Raw genomic sequence first — 13264 nt, 5'->3', positions numbered from 1 at the left:
GGTGAGTCCTCGCACGCACACCCGCCAGGTGAGGCTTCGCTGAAGGAGGTCTCCATGGCCGGCGGGAGGGCCGGCACAGCAGGCGGCCCTCCAAGCCTTGTGGCTCAAGTGTCACCGCTGGGGACCACAGCTGCGGTGACTGCTGCAGGGGGGACATGGACCCTAGGCCCTTACGAGAAGGGAGACCCGCGGGGGGGGGGGCAGCGAAAGGTCCCCAAAAGGCCCCTGTGCCTGCTGTAGACTTGGGGTACGGACCCGGTGCTTCTTGGGAGTCTCCCATTTCCAGCTCTAAGACTCAGGGCCTGGAAAGAGCACCCGGCCCCCTCGGAGTGGCACCTGACTCTGGGGTCCCCGGACCCATGGGGTCAACATTTTCTCAGGCTTATGTGTGAGGAGCGTTTCAGATGTTAAAATCGGAGTACTTACCTAGTTGGGCCAAAACACTCAAGCCGTGAGAGACTGCGTTTATGATTTAGTAAATGAATTAAATCCCGTAAAGGCACTTTATGTCTATTGACTGTGCTTGACACATAAAATAACAGGTATTGAAGGTTTTGTTGTTTTCAAGGGAAAAATCGGAATTTAAAAAACCAGACCGCAGAGCAAACATATTATTTTAATTACAGATCGAAATACAGTGCATCAGATGAGGCAAATACGATACTGTACCAGTTTTTAAAAATCGGAACGATAAAGGTTTTACATTCTAGTACACTTAAATAAAAGACAAAAAGAACTGCTTAGGTAACAGTATTCAAGTTGTTTTAGAGTTCTGTGCTAGGTACACTCCAGGAGAACGGTCTGTTCTGCTTCTCAATCGCACAGGTGGGTCTCGGGGTCACCTCCAGGGGAGGGTGGCACCACCCGCTCCAGAACCCCGGCCCCACCCCGGGCCACCCCACTGCTGGCTCAGGGGAGCTCCAGGGAAGCCGAGGGTCACCATGCAGCCGCACGAGTAAGCGGAGCTGGGGAACGCACCTGGCAGAGCGGGGGCAGCTGGGGACGATGGCCATGCAGTGGCGAGAACAAACGGAGCCGCAGGGTCTCTGTAAAACGAGAAACCTTTCCGACAGGCAGCTGCGGGATGGGGCAGGCTCGCGTGGGCACACACAGCTGGCGGCAGTAAAGGAAGGGCCGGTGCCGCGGCCCGGGAGGCGAGCACGGGTGTCTGGGGGGAGGACAGGACATTGTGCCATCTCCAGGGCCCCGTTCGAATCACGTGCCAGATGTACCACATCAAGTTGGCGTGAGCTTTGTGTGCAAGGGCTTGCCCAGCCCGTGGAAGCGGACGCCTCCTCATCTAAACGTAAAAAAAGGGCATAGGAAAATAAAGACCGGTTTCTCTTTCTTAAAAATGCCTTCTATGTACACAGCAGTAACTGGTGCAGGAGGCCCCTTGCATGAAGGGGACGGGAGACGTGGTGGCAGCGGTGGGCCCGCCCCCACCCAGTAGTTCAGTTCGAAACGTTTTTCAGGTTGGAGCAAAGAGCTGAAGGAAGCCACGTGGCTGGCACGCGGTCTGGAAGTGAACGGGATGCATTTGAAAATGAAGGATTTACCTTCCAAGGAACTGGAGAGAGACCTGAAGCCCCGCACCCCATGCTCCCTCCCCGTCCCCAGCGGCTGGACTGGCGGGCGGTTCACGGGGTAGGTGCAATAGGCGCCTCCACAAACCGCCGGCAGGAGGGGCACAGGTCACAGAACAAAAAGCACTTGACGGTGGGAGCGGTCCTAGCCACACAAACGGTCAGTGGCTGAAAGTGCCTTCCAGAATGGGAGGACGTCAGGCCCAAGCCTAGAAGAGCAGAGCACAAGCTGCGGTCCCTTGCCTGGGCCACCAGGCAGGACATCCTCGCCCACTGGAGTCACCGGAAGTGCTGCCCTCCACACCCCGTCAGACGGAGGTGTGGACGGGGGTGACCGAGTGCGACGGTGACGAGCCCCGCTCGGACGAGGATGAGGCGCGCGTGGCCACCTCCCGCTGCAGATCCTCCACCCGCTTCTGCAGCTCTGCCTTGACGGCCAGCAGCTCCTTGAGATTCTGGTGAATGGGCATCTGGGGAGGCAGAAACCACCGCAGTGAGCGGGCCTGTCCCCAGGCACCAGGCGCCTTGTGCGATCAGCCTGCCACACCATCTGCCAAGTGTCCCCCCCACCCTCCCCCCCAGCCAGGGGTGGCAGCTGACGCACTGCTCGGCTGGTTCAGGGAGAAGCAGTCAACTAAGGACACTGCAGAAAGGTGACCAGTGCCCAGCCCCCCTGCCCTCTGCAGTTTTGCATTATTATAAATTGCCCTGCTGACTGAATAGTATTAAATCACCACCTTCTACAACCTGAAGTTGTGTTTGTTTTCATCGGTTGCAATAGGCTTAGGCAGCAGCCCGTGGACAGGATGGTGCCGGAAGAGTGGAGCCTCTGGGGGCCCAGCGGCCTCCCTGCACAGGGAGGACAGGCTCTGTGCACAGCACCTCCAGCCCCACCGCACTGAGACATATGGGACACCAGGTCTGACTACTGGGGTCACAGCATGTACTCCCTCCCTCCCCTAGCAAGCCCAGAGACCCAAGACCTGACCTTTCCCTCCTGGGGCTCCCAGGCGGGGGGTGAGGCAGACCCAGGAAGAGAAGGCACCACGTGGGGGGGCTTCTCTCCTTGTCTCTGCCCACTCACCTCCCCTTGTCCCCGATCCAGTGTGCACACTGCAACCACACGCCTGGGCCCTAAGCCTCACCCAGGCTATGTGATGCCCACCTAACGGCGTCCAGTGGCTTCCTTCTGCGGCCCTGACCTTGGCCTCAAAACCGTGCAGTGTGGTCCCAGCCTGCCTCTCTTCATCTCTCCCCAGGTCCCGCCTCCTGTCCCCTCCTACATTCCAGAATCTTCCAGGTTTTAAAAGACGCCATGCATGTGCTGTCCCTTCTGCCTGTGGCACTTTCCCCAAAGCCTCAGCCAGCTCCCTGGAGACTGTGAGCTCTCCCGTCAGGGTTGCTGATGGCGATCAGCCTCACTGGAAGGAACCAGAAGGCAGACACAGATGAGACACACGGACAGGAGGGAGGGGGAGAGGCAGAGGAGGAGGAGAGCTGGGTGCCTGGGAACCAGCAAGAAACAAACTCTTGAGCAGGCCACAGGAAGAAGGGAACGGATGACAATGTGCATCTGATGGCGATGGCCCCCAAAAGCAAGGGAAAGTTACCTTATTGGCGGCTGATCCCAGAGGCCACCGTGATGTGGGCAACAGCACCCCTCTTAGCCTTGGAGCCTCTTGCAGGATCACTTGGTTCCCAGGGAATCACACAAGGGAACGTTCTGCAGTCAAACTACTGTTACTACCGTGACCTCAGAGAGGGGCAGCCCATGCAGGGGACTGCACGATTCCACATGCGCCCAGGGCCCGAGACGATTGTCTGACATCTCCATGCTGCCTTTCCTCATATGTCCTTTACAATAAATCTGACGCATGCTCACTGAGAAAATGCCCAGCTGGGGACCTCACTCAGTGGGTGCTAGCGTGCGTCAGCCACAAGCCAAGAGGGCCCAAAGGAAACGAGACAGACGCCTGGCCCTCCTCCCCACCCAGCCATCTTCTGACGGATGCCCAGGGAGCTACTCTCAGGGCAGCCAATCTAGCCCCCTCCTCCTCAGAGAAAAGGAGCCAAATAGGCTAGTCCCCTGCCCCTCCTCCCCAGCCTGCTCCCCATCCCCACCCATCACACTGACAGCAGCCTTCTCACCGATCCCTTTGCCACAGCCCTCCCCGCCCCCTAAGTTCCATGTGCCTAGTACCACGACGAGCTTGTCCCACGAACCCTGTGGCAGCCTGGCCTGTCCACCTTTCTGGCCTCTGATGCCCCCCTGGGCCCTGCCTGCTCCCCAACATGCCTCCGTGCCAGCCGCATTCAGGACACCTTCCGTTCTCCCTTCCATACTGCATGGTGCAAGGGGAGCACGGAGAGCCGCAGGCCAGCTTTGGAGGGACCCATTTCACACTCGTGCTCCTGCTCACACGAGGTCTTGGCAAAGCTCGGGACCCCACCCACAAGAGGCATCGAGCCACTGCTAGGAGGGACTTTGGCCCTGGCCGGTGGGCACCCTTCCCTTCTGTAACTACGCGTGCCAGGTGGCGAGAATGTGACAAGCCATGGCTCCTCTGGCCCTTCCCTCTGCCCGGCAGGAGGTCATCAGCATCCCCCGGCGCCCAGAGGCCCACCAGAGGGTCTGGACTTAGAGCAGCGAGGGCTCCAGTTCCCGTCACTGTTGTGATGGCCACAATGAAGCTGACTGCTCACACGTGTAAGGACCTGAGCGTGGTCGGGAAGGAAGGCAGCCTGCGGCTCGCAGGGTTTGAGAGACCATGTGGGAGCTAGTGCCGCCACAGCAAGAGCGGGGGCCCACGGGACACCCTTCATTCCAGCAGCAGTGGCTGTGCGGGCTTTCTGTGTTAAGGTTCAAGGTAGCCCCCTGACCACCTGTCCTTTGTGTCACCAAGAATACGATCTGGTAACCCTCCCTGAGTGATTTCACAGAAGGGACTTCCCTCCACTCTACACTACAGCCCCTCCTCCTTGTTGCTATGACACACGAAATAGAACCACCCAGGAAAGGATTCGGCAAAGGGCCTGAGGAGGACAGAAGCACATGCCAGTTAGGAGGGAGCTGCAGGAAGGCAGATGCTGGCCTGGGTTCTTAAGGAAAATGGACTCGAGCAACTGGAAAGAAGTGCTTAAGGGGCCCCCTGGTCTGGCATTCCAAAATAAAGCAGCAAAGGTCGGAAAGAAGTGTAGTTCTGGAAGCTGGCCCCCATGAAAGGAGGGCAGTGCACCTGCACTCAGACTGTCTCAGCTGTGAGCCACCACAGAAGCTGCTGACGGGGCTGGCCACCTCTGGCTCCCGGATGCTTCTGGGTCCGCTCCCATTTTCTCTCTCACATGTGGCTCTCATTTGGGGGAGGATTCAATCTAATAACAAGCAATTATGGCAGAGGCCTACCCTTGCAGAACACAAAGTCTGAGAAACAAATAGAAATAAGCTGTCACCATAGTCCGATGGACGTAATCTGGAGCTTAGATGATGGGACAGTGGGGGCCAGGGAGGTAGAAGGCACGGAGAGCTGGAGCCATCGGGTGGCCACGGGAAGCCAGTCCCGTGCCCAGTGGGCCATCATGTGGCCAACTTTGGCCACGTGACTAGGGAATGGGGAGTCGCAGGAGGTATGGGTCACTCAGAAGAGGGAAGAGAGAAGGATTCGGGGACCATGCTTATGAGGAGGCTTTCTGGAGGCCATGGGCAATGGTCAGCTAGCTCCACGGCACTCTTTATAGATGCCACAGAGCTAACAGGATGGACACTATCAGCATAGGCAAAAGCATAAAACATTTGAAATTAGTTACTGATGGCTCACCGGCCACAAATAAAATTGAAAACCTGTATTTAAAACACTAACCACTGACCAAAGAACTTGACTGTATGTATAATGTTTGTTTTATGGAGAAAAGAGCAGAGGAAATACTCAGTGCCATAACACAGGAAGTGGCTAATGGCCCCTTACTCCCGGGTAGAAATTTGCCTGGTACACAAGGACAACAGGTAGGTCTTCTTACAGTAAACGGAGGGAAGTTTCAATCAGGGAAGGTTTCCTAAAGAAGGTTTTCAGAGGACCAGCTCTTGGCACAGTGCCAGGCTGAAGCAGAGCATTTCCAGAGTTGGGGAGGGGGGTTAACAGGCCACCTACAGGGACATGGAGTCCCTCAGACCAGGGGGAAGAGGGGAACTTGAGGCCTGGGTGCAGGGCCTGCTCCGAGAGAAAGACAAGTACTGGGCTGGGCAGGCCCTGACCACGGTGTTCTGGAAAATGGTCCAGAGCCAACTCAGAGGGTCTAGAGGAGGAAAGAGCTTTCATAGGTGAAGTTTGATGGACTGGAAAGCAGCCAGAAACAGGGAAAGAGGCAAGTGGGGAGCAGCTGGGGTGGTGCTGCTGGGAGCAGAACAGGTCAGGAGGGGAGAAGCACTGTGCACACTCAGCCACTTCCTGGAGCTAAACCTACAGTGAGGGAGTTTTCCATCGGGGAGGGAATGTTACCAAAGTGATGGTCCCTCCAAGGTTCAGGCGCCCGGCGACTAGAAAGTGAAACGAAGAGTCGGGTATTCTCCATGGTTAGTGGGACTTGGGGGCGGTTATGGGTTAACTGGGCACGCCAAATTCCTATGTGGACGTTGTACCCCCAGTCCCACAGAGCGTGACCGTATGTGGAGACAGGTCTTTGCACAGGTAATCAGCTTACGATGCGGTCATCAGATGAGGCCCTGCCCCAATACAACTGGTATCCTTATAAAAAGGGGAAACGTGGACACAGACGCATACATAAAAGGAAGACAATGTGAAGGCAGGGGGGAGACAGCCAGCCACAAGCCATGAAGTGAAGCCCGGAACAGACTCTTCCCTCACAGCACACTCAGAAGCAAGCCATCTAGTCAGCGCCCTGACCTCCAGGCTTCCCGTCTCTAGGACTGGGAGAGGATGCGTCTCCACTGCGTAAGCGCCCCCGTGTGTAGTACTTGGTTAATGGCAGCCCGAGCGAACAGAGAGCCAAAAACACTCCTGAGTAGATGGCGAAGGCACTGAGCAAGAACGAACTACTGAGGAGGACAGAAGCGATGGTGTTAAACGAGGCCCCAGAAACCCTCTCCTGGCAGGCTGCCAGGAAACCCAAAGAATACTCAACCTACAAAGACCCTCAGTAGAAGGTCCTCTGACCCCACAGAAGGTCCTCTGTCCCCCACACAGCTGCCTCCATTGCTCTACCCACCAACTACCATCGACGGCACCCAGCCACCGACATGCCACCTGCATGGACGGGAGAGGGCAGGGCAGGACCAACAGGGCACAGGCTTGGGGGAGCACCTTGGGAACCCTAACTGGTGGTGCCTGAACCACAGCCCAGGCTTAGCCACTGGACGCCAAGGGCAAACACAGCTCGGCTGCCTGGTCCTGCCGTGCATCGTTCTGCTATTTGTTCCAGTCTCTGGTCCTGCCGTGCATTGTTCTGCTATTTGTTTCAGTCTCAGGAAATGTTATAGTGAGAGTGTGGCAGGGAGGGGGAGACTACCCCTTCTTCAAGGGTTGCCTACCTGCAACTCAGCACGTGGTCTTTTTCTCTTTTGCTACCAGCGTCTACAAACTCACCAAGTCACTGGAGAGACTAAGAGTCCAACACAGTAACCAATATTACTTCATCCATACACCTTTAGCAAAGACAGAGGTGCTAAGATGTTTAACTCTAAGCCAGCAAACGGCATCTGGGTTGGTGTATGAAAAGAAGCTGCTAGAGGCCCATGGGTGGCTCAGTCGGTTAAGCGTCCACCTCAGCTCGGGTCATGGTCTCACAGTTTATAAGTTCAAGCCCCACATCGGGCTCCGTGCTGACAGTGCCAAGCCTGCTAGGGATTCTCTCTCTCTCTCCCCCTTCCCTGCTCCCTCTAAAATAAATAAACTTCAAGAAAGAAAGAAAGGAAGGAAGGAGACGGAGGAAGGGGAGAGAGAGAGAGAAAGGAAAGAAAGAAGGAAAGAAAGAAAGGAAAGGAAAGGAAAGGAAAGGAAAGGAAGGAAGGAAGGAAAAAGAAAAGAAAAAGAAAGAAATAAAAAGAAAAGAAAGGAAAAGAAGGAAAGGAAGGAAGAAAAGCTGCTAGAACATGAACGCAGAGGACTGAACCCTGAGAGGCGAGGGCAGAAGTAGAGCATGTCCATCCCTAGCATGAACTCATTTCTAAACCACCATCTTTGCTCAGAAAGATACACTCTTTTGCGAAGAACAAAAAGATACCTGAGGTCTCATTCGTGGGTTCCATCGCACATAATAGTTTACCCATAGTTCCAGATGACTCAGACTAGCAACGGGATATAAGACATGGTTTTCATAATTCACAAAGAAAGGATTCGAAAATTCTTCGAGCTGGCTATTGACATACGACCATAAAGATATAGTCTTCGTATATACATCCTGAAAAACAAAAAAAGGAATATATTGAAATAAATTCACCTTTTTTTTTTTTTCAGATTCTCAAGAATCTGTATTGTAGAGGAAAAGACTTGAATAAAAGGAGTTCAGACACTGAAAAAGCATAGAACATTTACTAAGCCCCAGCCCCATCCTTAGTGCTATGGCGTCACCTCACGCAGGGGAAGACATGAAAACGCATACTAGTTACTGTCCTGGAAAAACATATTGCTGAGTTGAGGAACATCTGGGGACTGTGTGTGTGTGTAGAAGGCAAAACGAGAACTTTCTAGCAACCACAGGATGATGAGAATTTTCTAGCAATAACAGGATGATGGGGCCCATCAATAACAAATACATTTTTTATTTCCAGTTTGCAGTTTGCTTTTGTGACTCTTAATATTGAGGGTTGGGGTAGAATTCACAGATAAGATTCCTTTCACTGTAAAATCATGGATGGACATCTGGGGAAAAACCTGTCAGGGTGGCAGGCCGGGGAAACCTTACATAGAGAAGTAAATATATCATTAAATTCTATCTCCCCACCTCCCGACCTTCGAATACACTGAATACAAATGCTGGAACTATTGGCATTGCTCATGTGAATGAAAACCTACAGTCACAGGAAGGCAGGTAAACATGGAACATGGATTGAACACGGTGACAAAGTCAAAATCAGAAAACCGCAAAAGCCAGCTGACTTCCTTACAGGCTATCTAGACATAGAAAATTCTGTCAGGACCTTTTCATATTTTATATATTGTATTTATAAGAGAAACGCCAGCAATAATTCATAGGACCCTGAATGGCCAAAACATTCTTGAAAAAGGAACAAGCGTGGAGGTCTCACACTTCCCAATTTCAAAAGTTACTACAAAGTCACAGTAATCCATACGGTGGTGCTGGCCTAGGATGGATAGATGTGTGGAATCGATGGAAGAGAACAGACAGTACAGAAATAAGCCCTCACATATACCGCCAACTGAATTCCAACAAGGGCACTGAAACAGTTCAATGGGGGAAAGAGAATCTTTTCATCAGCAGCATGTGAATGACAGGTTAGCCATGTGCAAAAGAATGAAGTTGGATCCTTCCCACACATCGTACACAAAAAGGAACTCCAAGATGGATCACAGACCTAAATGTGAGAGCTAAAACTATAAAAATCTTAGAAGGAAACACAGGCTCAAATCTTTATGACCTTGAGTTAGGCAACGGCTTTTGCACATGACCCCAAAAGCACAAGCAAGAAAAGAAAATAAAGTGAACTTCATGAAAAGTAAAGACTTGTGTTTCAAAGGAGACCACCAAGAAGGCAAAAAGAAAATGCACAGAATGGGAGACGATGTTTGCAAACCACGTATCTGATAAGGGACTTGTATATATCAAGAATTCATCGGGAACTCTTACCAGTCCCTAATAAAGAAAACCCAACTAAAAACTGGGCAAAGGATCTGAATAAACATTTGTCCACAGAAGATAAACAGATGGCCAATAAACACATGAAAATGTGCTCACAATACCATTGGTTAATTGGGAAATGTACATCAAAACTCACAATGAGCTACTCCTTCATACCCACTGGGATGACTAGAATAAAAAAGATACACAACAACAAACATCTACAAGGATGTGAGGAAACTGGGTCCCTCATTGTTGGGGACAACGTAAAATACTGCAACTGCTTTGGAGAACAGTCTCTGGGTTAAACATACACTTGCTATAGGACTCGGCAATTTTACTCCTAGGTACATACCAGAAAAATGAAAGCATAGGTCCACATGAAACCTTGCACATTTGAATGTTCCCAGCAGCATTATTTGTATGAGCCCGAAGTGGAAACAACCAGAAGTCCATCTGCGGATGACTTAGATGAACAAAGTGTGGTGTCTCCACACCATGGGTATTACTGAGCCATAAGAAAGGAACAAAGTACCAACGCCTGCTAAGACTCACATGAACCTTGACGACATTAAGCTTAGTGAAAGAAGCCAGTCACAGGAGGAAAAATACTGTTTGATTCCATTCCTATGGAATGTCCAGAACAGGCGAATCCATACAGATTGAAAGCAGATCATTGCCTGCCAGGGGCTGGGGGAGGGAGGGACGGGGAGTGACTACTAATGGGAATGGGGTTTCTTTCTGGGGTGATGAAAAGTTTATGTGGTTTAGGAAATTAGATGGTGGGGATGGCTGCACACTCTGAATATACTAAGGACCATTAAACTGTACACTTTAAAAGGGTGAATTGTATAGTATGTAAATTCCATCTCAAGAGAGCTGAGTTTTTAAAGAGGATATTTGGTTAAAACAAAAGAGAAGACCGTAAGTGTTTAAATTCTACATATGAACTTCATTTTTCTGTTCATATTTTAAAAATAGCTTTATTGAGATAGAAGTCAAATACCATGAAGCTTGCTCTAAATTTTTTCTTTTTTTTAAGAGGTTAACAGGTCTCTATCACCCTGGGCCCACAGGAATGTGGATCTTACCGGGATCACGACAGAAGCCACAGGGAGGTTTCAAGCAGGGGAGAGGCTCAGGATGGGACTAGAGTCAGGGAATGCGGCCCTGGTTGCTGGAGGTCAGGAATGACTGAAGCACATTTCCCAGCAGCTGCCTTAGTCTGGCCGCGAGACCGTGGGGGCTTGCACTAGGCTGTGGGGCAGTGACAAGGGGGGACCAGCTGTGGCAGCTGGGGGCAGGGTGAGGGAGGAGGCAAAGGTGGCTCCTGTGCATCTCGAGGAGCAGGGGTGCCCTTTAGGGACATGTAGAAGGGCAGAGGGAAGAAGAGAATGGCATTTAGATCCTGAGAGGAGACAGACAGCGACCTAGACAGAGGACAGAGTTTGGGGAAGAAGACGACCAGGGACTGGGCCCAGGCAGGCTCCCAGCTGAGAGAAGGGCTAAAGAGAGGAGACTGAGTGGGGTGCAGGCAAGGAATGAGGGGTGACAGCTGTGGGGAAGCTGCAGAGGGAGGTGGGTGCTAGCAACCCACTATTTTCCCTGAAATTTGACAATGTTCTAATGTACTTAGCCCACAGGCATTGGCCCTTTTATGTTAACCAGAGGACACTCTAAGGTGCCTTTGCCTAATGCTTCCTCACTTTTGACCATTTCTTTCTTTTATCCCAAAGAGGAAAGAGGGGAAATAGAACTCAGAAGCTCGGCAGCTGCTTCATTATGAACCTGATGGAAAAGAGAGTCTGGCTTGCTCCTCAAGGGAAGTTCTGGGCTCATCTACAGACTTCACCTTCCTAGGCCTCCAAGTACCTTTGTGCCCAACGGCCTGGAGAATGAAGGGCAGAATCACATCATTTTGGAGTTAGTGCAGTAGAAAATAGAAAGCACATGAGCTTGGGATTCAGGGGGTCCAGGGTTTAGAACTAAACCTACAAGAACTGAAAGACGTCAGAGAGCTATGGGCTTGCTAGGCCCCAGCCCCCAGCACCCACACAGTAAGAGGCTCGTTGTCAGGCCACCTGGAAGATTAAACACATGCACTGGGGCTGCTGAGGCCTGGAAGGGCATCTAATGTAATCTCTCCATTTATGCACGGCAGCAGGGCTAGACCCAAGTCCCCTCTCCACCCAGTCCCCCTTTTACAGTGGCACCTCATGGGAAAGGCACCCGAGTAATTGGGAAAGCAATAGACACTTACCTCTTTGAGTCGCTGCTGTTCACAGTTGCACAAAAAGGTCCCAAAGAGACAGCTGTAGAGGTGATCCAAAATCGTGATCAAGAACAGTTCATTGAACTCGAATGCTGAAGGAAACTTAAATGGAGAAAGAAGGTTTAAAGTTCAATTTCTAAAACATAGTGGTACTAGTTGTCTGTGAAAGACCGCTAAAGTACAACTCGGAATACAGTCCAAGATTAAAAGGAAGACTGAGCCTGTGTAGAATTTAACTTCCTATAGTTTCAAGTCCAAGCTTATAGATCTGGCTGAGAAACAACCTGAAGTAACAAAAACTGTACTTTTCAATGCCTGAATAAGCATCGTGCAGCTTCCACTTCTTGTCATGCTGGTAGAACACAGCCCACAGTCCCCCTTCTGCCAGAAAGCACTAGAAAACTGTATAGAATACAGGAAGCGGCTGTTTTCAGACACTGGCAACAGGCAGCAGGAGGCCATGACCCCACCCCCAGCACCAAAGGGAAAAAGACGAGTCAAGTCCAACTCCTGTCCCAGCTTTCTACCTGGGGTACATTCGGAGTCACAGAGAAGGGAGGTGAGTTCCCGGGCACAGCATATACCAAAAGTGATTCACGAAGAAACAAAATCTATTCTCTACTACTCATCGTTAATAACCTTCCCACAGAGACAACTCCAGGAACATACATCCCCGTGATCCTTCCTAACGTATAAATAAACTGACCCCTGGCAACATATACAAAGGGTAGCACAACATGACCCGGCAAGGTTTGTCTCAGGAATGCAAGGCTGGCTTAACATTTGAAGATCAAGGTTAAAAAAAATAATAATTACTGTAATTCATCATATTAACAGAATAAGAAAATGACATAATCATCTCAATTATCGTTTTAGGTCATTCTTAATGGGGTTTTGCCAAATTCCAACAAAGACTTTACCATTTTTGGGACATCCTAGCCAGTAGGTGTCATTTAGTAGCCGTGAGGAGACGGTCTGGAAATGACAATAATGATTAATGATAATGATGATGATCCTAGCGGCAGGCAAGTACTGGCTGCCTCCCATGTGCCAGTAAACACAGTGAAATATTCATTACATGCTGAATGATGCAGAGCCAATTAGAACTAAACCAAACAGAACTACCCAGCATGTTTTTATTTAACTCAGTTTACAGTATCAAACCATTCCCCAATCAGAGTGACATTTGCACACGATCATGAAATCCTGTCATCTCTAGAGAGACGACCAGGGTTGCCGATAGCCTTATTACTTTACGAGGATAGGGACAAGCTTCCCGATTAGAAATAATGGCCAATCCAGGACTATCCACGCTCTACCTGAAATTGTTCCCTTCCTCACCAGGCTGTTTATTACATTAGCCAACTTGTGGAATTCTGCTCAGCTATCTTGGATTCAGATGTGCCTCTCTCTCCATCCTAAGGATTGTTCCCATAGAAACATACAACTGTCTTCTGAGGAGCCCCATCAGAATACTGCTTCTTTAGAAACCTCTGGAAACTAGCTATGGTGGTTGTTCTTACCAGCACTCTTGTTCTTAGATGAACTAAATCAACTAAATCTGGCCAAAATGCTAAAGAAAGCTACTGATTAATCT

At 50.8% G+C, this 13264-nt stretch overlaps 1 protein-coding gene across 4 annotated transcripts in view; it reads right to left on the bottom strand.

The window, feature by feature from the left end:
- Window positions 1–596: 596 nt before the first annotated feature.
- The window catches only part of MTMR1 (myotubularin related protein 1), a 65039-nt gene continuing 52371 nt past the window's right edge, over window positions 597–13264 (bottom strand). For all 4 annotated transcript variants that reach the window (XM_047843168.1, XM_047843165.1, XM_047843166.1 and 1 more), the window contains 3 exons: window positions 11656–11769; window positions 7821–7997; window positions 597–2056 (listed from right to left, as the gene is read on the bottom strand). In XM_047843168.1, coding sequence (XP_047699124.1) covers window positions 1895–2056; window positions 7821–7997; window positions 11656–11769 — 453 coding nt within the window. In that variant the 3' untranslated portion in view covers window positions 597–1894. The remainder of the gene's footprint in view (window positions 2057–7820; window positions 7998–11655; window positions 11770–13264) is intronic.

Source organism: Prionailurus viverrinus, chromosome X (assembly GCF_022837055.1).
Source record: "Prionailurus viverrinus isolate Anna chromosome X, UM_Priviv_1.0, whole genome shotgun sequence".
Lineage (NCBI taxonomy): Eukaryota > Metazoa > Chordata > Mammalia > Carnivora > Felidae > Prionailurus > Prionailurus viverrinus.
Note: the sequence above shows the minus strand (reverse complement) of the source record. Positions and strands in the feature narration are given on the sequence as shown.